The sequence below is a fragment of the Dipodomys ordii genome, unplaced genomic scaffold (genome assembly GCF_000151885.1).
Source record: "Dipodomys ordii isolate 6190 unplaced genomic scaffold, Dord_2.0 Scaffold78, whole genome shotgun sequence".
Classification (NCBI taxonomy): Eukaryota; Metazoa; Chordata; class Mammalia; order Rodentia; family Heteromyidae; genus Dipodomys; species Dipodomys ordii.
Window position 1 is genome coordinate 5,187,194 of NW_012267294.1, and position 12,217 is coordinate 5,199,410.

Below are 12,217 nucleotides of genomic sequence, written 5' to 3' on the forward strand. Positions count from 1 at the left end.
CCGGTTGTGGAGCCTGAACTCTGGGCCTGGGCGCTGTCCCTCAGCTCTTCAGCTCAAGGCTAGCCTAGCTCTACCACTTGAGTCACAGCGCCACTTCCGGCTTTTTTCTTTTTGCTTATGTGGTGCTGAGGAATTGAACCCAGGCCCTCATGCATACAAGGCAAGCACTCTACCACTGAGCCACCTTCCCAGCCCAATAAAAGTATTTTGTTCTGCTACTTTTCTGAACATTTTCATTCAAAACACTGCATAAAATCTAATCTTAGCCAGGCACTGGTGGCTCACAACTTGTAATCCTAGCTACTCAGGAGGCTGAGATCTAAGGATCGCAGTTCAAAGCCAGGCTGGGCAGGAATGTCTGTGAGATTCTATTAACCACCAGAACACCAGAAGTAGCTCTTTGGCTCAAGCAGTACAATGTTTGCCTTGAGCTAAAGAGCTCAGAGACCACACCCAAGCCCAGAGTTCAAGCCCCACAACTCACAAAAAAAAACCCAAAACATTTAATTTTAACAGATGTGGTTAGTAACAATCAGAACTTTAATCTAAATTAATACTTACTTTCAAAAATGGGGATTCTTCTAACATATCAAGGAACTCTGGGAAATAATCACCAACTTCTTCATCGACTGCTCCAACAAGACTTATCTGCCGCATGGGGCCTGCTCGGTAAGTGCCACAGCAGTACGTCCTGTTGACCTGAGATACAGTGAAACAGAGAGGGGAGATAGGTCTGATTTTTCAGTCTAAAAAAATGAGAATAGAGTATTATTTCCAATATTGCTGCTACTTCTACATACTAAGAACTCAGTAGTCTGTACAGATCCCATAAACACACTATTACCACATGTTTCAACAGAAATCCCAACACCTCAAAGATAAAGATAAATTTCTGTAAGAATGATGAGTTTTGAATTTTGAAAATACCTAGTCATTGATCTGCAGGTAGTGGGGAAAAACAATAAACAGTAATGTGACAGGGCAGGGGGAAAGAGCATGGCCAAATTCATCTTCCATATTCATTGTGAATCTATTTCAGGTTAGATACCAGACTGAACATTACCAAATTCAATGCCCACATGCCATAAAAGGCATATATCTGATGGAAAGTAAATCAATGCACCAGAAAGTCTCCCGAATACCTGTTTCTTGAAGCACTGATCATGAGAGAAAATGATAGAATCAGCTGAAGTGTCCAGCAAGATGTGTGGTAAACATAAAACACAGACACACACTATAAATATTACACAGCCATTAAAAATAAAATCATGTTATTTACAGGAAAATTAATGGAACTAGAAGACATCATATTGAGCAAGGTAAGACAGGTTAAAAAAAAAACAACCACCCACCATTTATGCTTTCCTTCATATGTGAAAGCTAAACCTAAAAGCATACATAATCATGAACACAAGTATATACCTGTATACATAGACAGACAAGACACACACACACACACACACACACACACACACAGATAAGCACAGAGTATGAGTCTAAGGAACTACATAGGCTGGAAAGGGAAAAAGGAGTAAGATAAAGTAGATAGAAAATTCTGAGATACACTGCAGCTATACATGACAACAAAAAGAACCTCAATGAAAGCTGCTGATCAGGAAAAAGGGAGGTGGGGTACTAGTCAGAAGCCATGGGGCTAACCAGGGCAAAACCTGTTGAAATAGGTATAGGCACGCATGAAAATAGAAACCATGAAACCTTCTGGGGGGGAAAGGGAAAATAGGGTAATAAAAGGAAAGAGATTGGAATACATTGTACACATGTGTGAAAATGTTGTAATGAAATCCCTCTTTGAATAAGTAATGTATGTTAAAAAATGGGGACTCCAAGCCAGGTACCAGTGACTCATGCCTATAATCCTAGCGAGACTTGAGATCTGAGAATCGCAGTTCAAAGCCAGCCTGAGAAGGAAAGTCAGTGAGACTCTCATCTCCAAGAAACCACCAGAAAACCGGAAGTGGCACTGTGGCTCAAGTGATAGAGCACTAGCCTTGAGCTGAAGAGCTGAGGGACAGCTCCCAGGCCCAGAGTTCAAGCTCCACTACTGACAAAAAAAAGTGGGGGGACCCCAAGGCCTGTTACTTCACTTAAGACCCTTTCACTTCAGGCAAGTTGCTCTTCCTTTATCACTTATATGTATGCCCACGGATTTTTCTTGCTTATCTGCCCAATTTGGAATGTCCTCTTTTATTCCTCTACCACAAGCCTAACTTGTTTGTTTTTTTGGTTTGGTTGATACTGTTTTTCACAAAGGTTCTTGTGCTTTTTTTTTTTTTTAAGCCTGACTAGTTGGAATGTGATCCCCCTACTGAGTAGCTGAGATTACAGTCATGCACTATACCATACCCTGTCCAATTTCTGTTGGCTTTTCCTTCATTTTTGGTGCCAGTCCTGGATTCTGTCCCTGACTTTTTTGTTGTTGCTGGTGGTGGTCATGGGGCTTGAACTCAGGGCCTGGGCGCTGTCCCTAAGCTCTTTTGCTCAAGGCTAGTGTTCTACTACTTTGAATTACAGTTCTTCTTTTGGTTTTCTGGCAGTTCACTGGAGATAAGAGTCATTAATTTTCCTGCCCAGGCTGGCTTTGAACTGCCATCCTCAGATCTCAACCAGGTCCTGAAAAGCTAGGATGATAGGCATGAGACACCTGCACCTGACCCAACTTCTCTTCTAAGATATCACTAACTTTTTGTTTAGGCTGATCCTCCTATCTCCACCTCCAGAGTGGCTGGAATACAGCTGAGCCTCCACACACAGCTGGAATGTCCTTTAACCTGCCGCCCAAGTGTTAACCATCTTTCAAACATCAACATTTAATCTTGAAAGTCTTCCTAAATCACACTCTATCACCCTCCCCTTTATCTGAAATCTAAGCTTATCTGCAAGCACATAAACAACTTTTTCTGTAGAAGTTGAGAACCTCTTGGGGCAAGAATTATTTCAGATTTAGGTTTTTTTCCAGTTCTGGATTATTTGTAAATGTTTACAGACTAAGCATCCCTATTGCAAAAATCAAAATCTGAAATGTTTCGAAACATAAAATTCTTTGGTGTTGAAAAAAGGTTGTTCAACCTGGGTCAAGTTCTTTTAAGTACAAACTGCAGCCCAGAGCAACCTCCCTCGCACACAACTGGAATCTACCAACGGTCCACACCATTAGTTCTCTCCGTCATTGAAGACAGAAAAGCTTTGCCAAAAGGAAAACCGACAGAGAGCACCTGGCACAGACATGCCACGTTAGAGACAGTTTATCCTGTCTGCCCTTTATTGTTTCTCTACTCTTATCCTATCTCCAATTGAGAATATATTTTTCTACTAGGTAGAAAACCAGATCTTATGCATACAAACAGACTGGCTGTAATATTCCACTCAGGACTTGTACCTGGTTAGGGAGTTACCAGCATTTTCTATGTCAGCTAAGATACAGATTAAGCTGGGTGTGGTAGCACACTACCATAACATAGCACTCAAGGGACTAAAACTTGGGCTGGGAAGTTGGCTCAGTGGTAGAGTGCTTGCCTTGCATGCATGAGGCCCTGGGTTCGATTCCTCAGCACCACATAAGCAGAAAAAGCTGGAAGTGGCGCTGTGGCTCAAGTGCTAGAGCACTAGCCTTGACCTGAAGAACTGAGGGACAGTGCCCAGGCCCAGAGTTCAGGCTCCACAACCCGCAAAAAAAAAAAAAAAAAAAATTAAGCTAGCAAAGTCCATCTTGATCTATTATTCAAAAGAAGAGAGAAAATAAACCCTGCCACACTTGTCACATTCTAACAAGGGGAGGAACTTTTGTTCTACCAGTGGTCCAACTGTAGACCACTCAAAATGATTGGTATAAACGGACTACAGGAAGTGTACATGTTTCTACATGGCCTTGTACCACAGGACTCCGAGACCTGGATGTTATCCAGCCCTGTAAGTTACATTCTAAGAAATCCACACTGCCTGGGCCACTGTTTACACACTGTTATCCACTACAGTGTGTCTACGTATCCTTGAAGAGGCTTAACAAACTGAAGAGAAAGTAAAAGCAAGGTTCAATTGCAAAGCAAGTCAAGTCCACAAAACTGAATGTTTTATACAAGTTGTTTATAGAAGGCCAAGAAGAAGCGGCTAAGGATGTGGCTCAACAGGACAGCAAGCACTTGCCTGGTAAGTTTCAGAAGGACCTAAGTGGAATCCCCAAGTAACAATGGAGAGTGAGGAGAAGGAAGGCAGTAGAAATGGGGGAGGGAGCAGGGGAAGAATGACCAGAGGTATCAACTATTGTGCAAAGTTCACTTTTTACAGTGAATGAGACTTTAAAGACTATAGACACACAGGACCAAGAAATGCACTTAAAGGAATACAATGACAGGAATACTATACAGTGACAGGAGAATGAGTTAGCTAAAGGAACTTTGGTCACAGGAGCCACTGATCCCAGCAAGGTGGGAAGGTCACCTGGGCCAGGGAGCTTAAGACCAGCCTGGGAAGAATGAAAACAACCTCCAGTCTCTCAAGAAAATGAGAAAGAAGAACTGTCTAGCAATATACTAATTACCTCAGAGTCACATTTCACTAGAGAGCTGCATAAAAAAAAGTTAACAATACTAAGGCTACAAAGGCTGTTAATTCAGACAAGGAGCTATAAAACTACAATCCACATACCAAATCAAGGATCACCATGCAGTCCTACTGGTCCATTTCATTTATACTACAATGGTAGAATTAAGTAGTAAGTTCCCATGATGGAGACAGGGCAGTCCTCCAACGCTAATGTACTATCCAGTCCTCTGTAGGGGACATCTGCGGGCCCCAATCTAAGCCACCATTAGCACTAACATTTAAATTTAACTTTGTAAGAACAATCTGTATTAACCACTTCCATGGTTTTAATACTTAGTGCCTCTCTCATGAACATTTATTGAAATATTTACTGAATATATGCTGAGGCTAGATATAAGCAATCATTACACTCCAGCCAAAATATATATATAAAAAAACTGAGGAAGAGCTGTTAATAGTGTCTGTTACTTGCAATACATTTTTAAATATGCAAATCTTTGCAATATACTTAATGAGCAAAACAAGTTAGTCTATGAATAGCATTTATTAACATAAATTCAACATGTATCAACTGTGTGAATGGGTCAGCCAAATAAGCAAACTATTAATTATACATTGATAACTGTGTGTGCTGACTTATCCTAGCTACTCAGGAGGCTGAGGATCTAAGGATAGCAGTTCAAAAAGCCAGCCCAGGCATGAAAGTCTGTAAGATTCCTATCTCTAATTAACTATCAAAAGGCAGAAAGTGGAGCTGTTGCTGAAGTGGTAGAACATTAGCCTTGACAGACCCAGACCCAGAGCTTGAGCCACAGGACTGGCAGACAAAACAAATTAAGTAAAAATTACAGTGGTAACAACCAAAAGATGTTTCAGAGAAATTATAAGGGCAAAACCCATATTTGGCAACTGTGTACCAGTGGCTCAGACCTAGAACCCTATCTATTCAGAAGGCTAAGATCTGGGGATCTCCATTCAAAGCCAGCAAACAGAAAAGTCAGTGAGACTCTCATCTCCAAATAATCACCAAAAAGCTGGATGTGTAGCTGTGGCTCACCTGGTAGAGCACTGGCCTTGTGCAAAACAGCTCAAGGATGGTGCCCAGGCCCTCAGTTTAATCCCCAGTACTGGCACACAGTAAAAAAGAAAAAAGGATGAAATGGAAATAGCAAGTATAAATAATTCTTTTAGGAAGTCTTGCTATGAAATTAGACTGAAAGAAAGGAGAACGTTTAGCAATCAACAATCCTATACAGGTTTTTCATTCTCACCAGCAAAATAGGAGAGTATCTGTTGCCAACAATCTCAATGATAGAATGTTCTACACTTAAAGTTTTAATCACTTAAGTAAAAAGCTGCGTATTTTCAGCTTTAATTTCACTATATGTATGGTATATGTATGTTATTTATTGTCAGCTGTGGCTGCTTGAGCTCTGGGTCTGGGCACTCTCCCTGAGCTCAAGGCTGGCACTCTACCACTTGGAGCCGTAGCACCACTTCTGGCTTTTGAGGGGTTAACTGAAAATAATCTCACAGGGACTTTTCTGCCAAGGCTGGCTTCAAACTGCAATCCTCAGATCTCAGCCTCCCGAATAGCTAGGATTTCAGGCGTGAGTCAACCATGTCTGGCTATTTCACTGTTTAAGCGGAGAAGTTGCTGTCTTTTCAGGGGTTAATGGACCATTCTTATTTTTCTGTGAACTATCTGCAGTGTTATTTTATCTTGGGTGGTTGGTACCTCTCTTGTTTTTTTCTAGGCATTTTCTAACTTAGGATTATGATCTTTCTTTAGACTTCATTTATACTGGTTTGTATGAAGAGGATACTAGAAAGACCTTCTGTGTTTGAAAGCAAGAGAACTTTTTCTTGTATAGACTCACTTTATAATGTCAATCTTCATCCCATTTGGAACTTATGTTTGCTTGCGGTCCTCCCCCACCCCCCCAGTGTCCTGAGAGGCTGGAACTACAGACACACACTACCACATCTTCTGAGAAAGCTATCATTTTTACATATTACATGCCTTTATGTATTCATTCTGGATTTACATTTCTGTTCCACTGAAAGCGTCATAAACTAGTATACACTAAACAAACGATTGGTAGCTGACTGAACACTTCTGTTTTTGCCTTTTCTGGCTATTCTTTATTTTTCCATCACCATCCCCCCTCTGCCTCTCCCCCGCTTTCTTTTAGTGCCAGTCCTGTGGCTTAAACTCAGGGCCTGAGTGTTATCCCTGAGCTTCTTTTGCTCAAGGCTAGGACTCTACCACTTGAGCCACAGCGCCACTTCTGGCTTTTTCTGTTTATGTGGTACTAAGGAATTGAACCAGGGCTTCATGCATGCTAGGCAAGCACTTTACCGCTGAGCTACATTCCCCACCCTGATATTGATTTTGCTTATCCAACAATAGCATATTTTTCCATTTAAGTCTTTTTAAGTATGAACAGATTTACCATTAATGGGAAAAGATGAGAAGGGCTGTTATTTAAACATGACAGACTAAGAGCAAGACTCACTTCTATTTCCCATCAAAATCCCACTCAAGTGAAAAGCAAAAGAGAAAGGCTACAAATCCCACAGTCAAAAAGGACAGAAGTAAAACTACAGATACATTTCTGAAAACCTAATGATATATGGGGAGTGAGCAGACTGTGAACTTTAGATGCTGAGTTCTGGCTGGGTACCAGTAATACCTTCTCTAGCAACTCTGGTAAAACATGATGGTTCTCAAAAAGTAAAAGCCGTGCTGGGCACCAGTGGCTCACGGGTGTCATCCTAGCTAGGATGTGGATCACAGTTCAAAGCCAGCCCAGGCAGGAAAGTTCTTAAGACCCTTATCTCCAATAAACCACCAGAAAACCAGAAGTGGCACTGTGGCTCAAGTGGTAGAGTGCTAGTCTTGAGCTGAAGAGCTGAGGGACAGCGCCCAGGCCCAGAGTTAGCCCCATGACTGACAACAGCAACAACAACAAAAAAAAAAAAAATTAAAAGCCCCAGAAAAAAAGATATTTGAACACCAATATTTGGAGCATTACCCATAATGCTCCTGCCACACACCCTCCTGAGTCAGTACACTGCTAAGTTTCATATATGTGTTCAGAGTTTCTAATTCGTTTCATGTCAACTCACATTTAAGGTGACTAGATCACCAAATCACTTTAGGGAAAAAAAAATCTAACATAAACAGAAGAACAGTACAAAAACAGCTTGAACAAAACAGACAAGCATCAAGTAAAATTTCAAAACATTAGAGCATCAAAAAAATTTCAAAACAATTTCAAAATTTCATTAGAGATAAAAGAAAACATTACATCTATGAAACAATAACAGGAAGTTGTGAAAAAAAACTATCAGAAAACAAGAATAACTTAGTAGGAAAAGGAGATAGTTCAATCTCCCCAGAAAAAGGAAAAGGCAAGAAAATTAGAGGAAGCCAGGCTCAGGTGTCTCACGCCTGTAATCCTACTCAGGAAGCTAAGATCTACGGATCACAGTTCAAAGCCAACCCAGGCAAGAAAGGCCACAAGAAAATCTGAAACTCATCTCCAATTAACCACCAGAAAACCAGAAGTGGCGCTGAGACTCCAAGTGGTAGAGTGCTAGCCTTCCTTGAGTGAAAAAGCTCAGCAACAGTGCCCAGGCCCTGAGTTCAAGCCCCATGACCGACAAAAGAAAAGAAAATTGGAGGACCAACTTGAGCATAATAAGATCAACTTGTCAGAGGGGAGAGGGGGGAGACAGAGACAGAGACAGTGACAAAAACAGACAGACATAGACTTAATAGGAGAAACAGAGGGGCTGGGAAGGTGGCTCAGTGGTAGAGTGCTTGCCTTGAATGCATGAGGCCCTGGGTTCGATTCCTCAGCACCACATAAGCAGAAAAAAAAAGCTGGAAGTGGCGCTGTGGCTCAAGTGGTAGAGTGCTAGCCTTGAGCTGAAGGACAGTCTCAGGACCAGAGTTCAGGTCCCACAACTGGACCCAAAAAAAAAAAAAGGAGAAACAGAGATGGAGAAAGGATACCAAAATAAGATCAGTCATGGGGCTGGGAAGGTGGCTCAGTGCTAAGAGTGCTTGCCTTGCATACATGAGGCCCTTGGTTCGATTTCTCAGCACAGCATAAGCAGAAAAGCCGGAAGTGGGGCTGAGACTCAAGTGGTAGAGCGCTAGTCTACAGCTGAAGAGATGAGGGACAGCACCCAGGCCCAGAGTTCAGTCCCCATGACCGACAAAAAAAAAAAAAGATCAGTCAGGAGGTCTAACATACAACTGATAAAATTTTCAGGGAAAAAAACAACAATAAAGCCTACAAAAGGAAATTAACAAAGAATAATATAAGAAGAGCTGGGGATATAGCTCAAAGTTAAAGGACTTGCCTAGCCTTACCCTATAAAGGGAAGAAAAAGAAAACAGACATGATACGTGGAATATGATAAAGATTCACAAATTATGTGTTGTTTTAATGTTCATACTGTAAAAAATGCACCCAAATGCAAAGGCATTTATTTCCATATCGGAAGGTAAGGTGGGAAAGAGTTCAGCTGCACTGCTTATGTTCCGTTTCTTGAGCTAGATGGCAGGAATCCAGCTGTTCATCATCACTGCTCATATTCTTTGTATATCTGAAACACTTCACAATAATTTTTTTAAAGGAACATCTCAAAGCACCTTACTGGCCAGGCGCCAGTGGCTCACACCTGTATTCCTAGCTACACAGGAGTCTGAGATCTGAGGATCGCAGTTCAAAGCCAGTCCAGGCAGAAAAGTCCATGAGACTCTATCTTCAATAAACCACAAGAAAACCAGAAGTGGCACTGTGACTTCAAGTGGCAGAGTGTAAGCCTTGAGCTGAAAGCTGAGGGAAAGCACCCTCAAGCCCCATGGCCAAATTCTGTAATAAATTGTAAAAAAAAAAAAAAAAGACTCCAGAGAAAGGGAGGGAAGAAGGGACACAGCTGTATTGCTCAACAAAAACACTAGAAGCTTAAGATACTAGACCAATGCCTCTATATATGAGGAAAATGACCTTCAATCTATCCAAACTACCACCAAAGGTTACCACAGAACAAAGCTTCTTCATGCATGTCAAGTCTTGAGTCACAGGACCCACGCAATAGTCACTGGATCTCAAAAGAGAAACAAATACCAGGACATACATGTGGACAGACATTTGTACAAAAGCTTACTGTAAGGCAGTTTTATACAAAACAAACAAGCCACGGGGCTGGGAAGGTAGCTCAGTGGTAGAGTGCTTGCCTTGCAAGCATGAGGCCCTGGGTTCAATTCCTCAGCACCACATAAGAAAAAAGAAAAAAGCCGGAAGTGGCTCTGTGGCTCAAGTGGTAGAGCGCTAGCCTTGAGCTGAAGAGCTGAGGGACAGCGCTCAGGCCCAGAGTTCAGGCCCCACAACCAGACCAAAAAACAAACAAACAAACAAGCCAGGCATAGTGACCTACACTGATAATCTCAGACACTGAGGAGGCAGAGGTAGGGAAAATAAGGTTGAGGCCAGTCCAGGCAAAAGTTAGCAGGAGAGCCCATCTTAAAAACAAATTAAAAGTGAAAGGACTTGGGAGGCAAGCTTCAAACGATAAGAGTGCTTACACAAGCAGGGGTAAAGTCCTGAGTTCAATCCCCCCATACAAACACACACATCCCCCCATCACACATACACACACTACAAAGAAAATGGAAAAAACATCAATTTAAATGTCCAAGAAGAAAAGAAATTGCATTTAACACACTATCGTATAGTGGCTAAAAAAAAAAAAAAAAAATCAATAAACTGGGTGATGGTGGCTCATGTCTGTAATCCTAACTACTCAGGAGGCGGAAGTCTGAGGAACACGGTTTGAAGCCAGCCGGGGCAGAAAAGGGGCAGAAAAGTTCCTGTGAGACTCTGATCTCCAATTAACCACTTAAAAACCAGATGTGGCGCTATGGCTCAAAGTGGTAGAGTGCTAACCTTGAGCAAAAGAGCTTAGGGACAGTGCTCAAGCCCTAATGTCAAGTTCCACAATCGGGGGCCTGTGGGAATCAATGAACTAGAGCTAAATGTATCAACAAATTCTTATAATGTTGAATCAAAACATCCTACAGCACATGCAATATACTACTTATAAAACTATTGAGGAGCAGCGCTGACAACTAAAGTTGAGGTTCCTTATTTTCTAGGCATGGGCTCTACCACTTCAGTCTTGTTCCTAGTCCTTTGGCTTTTTATTTTTGAGATAAGGCCTTGCTGATGTGTACTCCTGATGGCTTTGAACCACACCCCATGTGTAGCAGCTAGGATGACAGTTGTAAAATACCTTGCTTAGCCTTATTTATAAAGCCTTAAAAATGTTTGGTTTTTTGTTTTGTTTTGTTGTTTTTGGTGGGCCTGAACCCTGGGCCTGGGCACTGTCCCTCAGCATTTCAGCTCAAGACAAGCGCTCTACCACTTGAACCACAGTGCCACTTCCAGTTTTCTAGTGGTTAACTGGAGAAAAGAGTCTCAAGGACTTTCCTACCTGGGCTGGCTTTGAACCACAATCCTAAGATCTCAGCCTCCTGCAGAGCTAGGATTGTAGCCTCGAGCCACCCATGCCCAGCTTAAAACTGTTTGCCTTTCCCCTCTTCCCCTTCTTGCTGACTTCATTCATGTCTCATGACTGGTATCAGAAGTCTGCTCTCCTCCACTCAGGATCGGTAAGTAATAAATCTTTCAATCTATTTCCCATTTTGACACATTGAAAACATGTTCCTTTCAGCTGAAGATCGAGGGACTAAGCAGAATGCAAAGGAAAATACCAAGTGAAGCCCACAGTGCCAGAGCTAAGGTCAGGGAATAGACATAGACAAGGGCATAGGTCAGACAAGAGCCATATGTGCACACAAGTATATGCAAGCTTCCTGAGGTGACAGGATGGACAGATGAGCATTAGAGAATGTACTAGTAAAAACACTCCACAAAGGGCTCACTGTGAACCACCATATCCAACTTTGCTTCATTTCTGCTCTGGACCTAGGACCCTAATTTAGCTGGAGACGCTCAAAACACATAGATGACAATAAAGTTTTTAACAATTCATGAAAATGATAAACTATAAATTCAGAATAAAAGTATGCTTCAAAAAAAAGGGAAAAGTTTATTACTTTTTACAATGTGAATTATATGCAAAGCAGCAGTTCACTGAGTTTACTTTTCCTTTATGTAAACTAAGAGTGAAAAACTGGAGGGGAGGGGATGGGTGATTGTCATGAAAGATCCTCAGTAGGTACAGACTGCTTGTAGTAATGGAAGAGGGCTTGACAACACTGTGAATATAATTAATGCCATACACTTACATACTTTAAGTGGGTTTTTATTTTTGTGTTTTCCTTGGTAAGTGGGGGAACTTGAATTCAGGGCATGGGCACTGTCCCTGAGCTTTTGCGTTGAAGGCGAGCACCCTACCACTTTGAGCCACAGCTCCACTTCCAGTTTTCTGGTGGTTAATTGGAGACAAGAATCTCACGGACTTCCTGTCTGTGCCACAATCCTCAGATCTCAGCCTCCTAAGTAGCTAGGATTAAAGGTGTGAGTTCCTAAGGTGGGAGTTCCTAGTGTCAACTTGGTTAAATTTTGTTATGTAGATTTATGACAACTAAAGGAGACTGAGAGATGCATCTCAC

At 41.8% G+C, this 12,217-nt stretch overlaps 1 protein-coding gene across 1 annotated transcript in view; it reads right to left on the reverse strand.

Moving 5' to 3' along the window:
* Positions 1-12,217, reverse strand: part of Rsbn1 (round spermatid basic protein 1) — a 33,048-nt gene that overhangs the window by 7,009 nt on the left and 13,822 nt on the right. Inside the window, exon 3 of the mRNA XM_013024620.1 lies at positions 562-699. Within this exon, the coding sequence (XP_012880074.1) occupies positions 562-699 (138 nt within the window). The remainder of the gene's footprint in view (positions 1-561; positions 700-12,217) is intronic.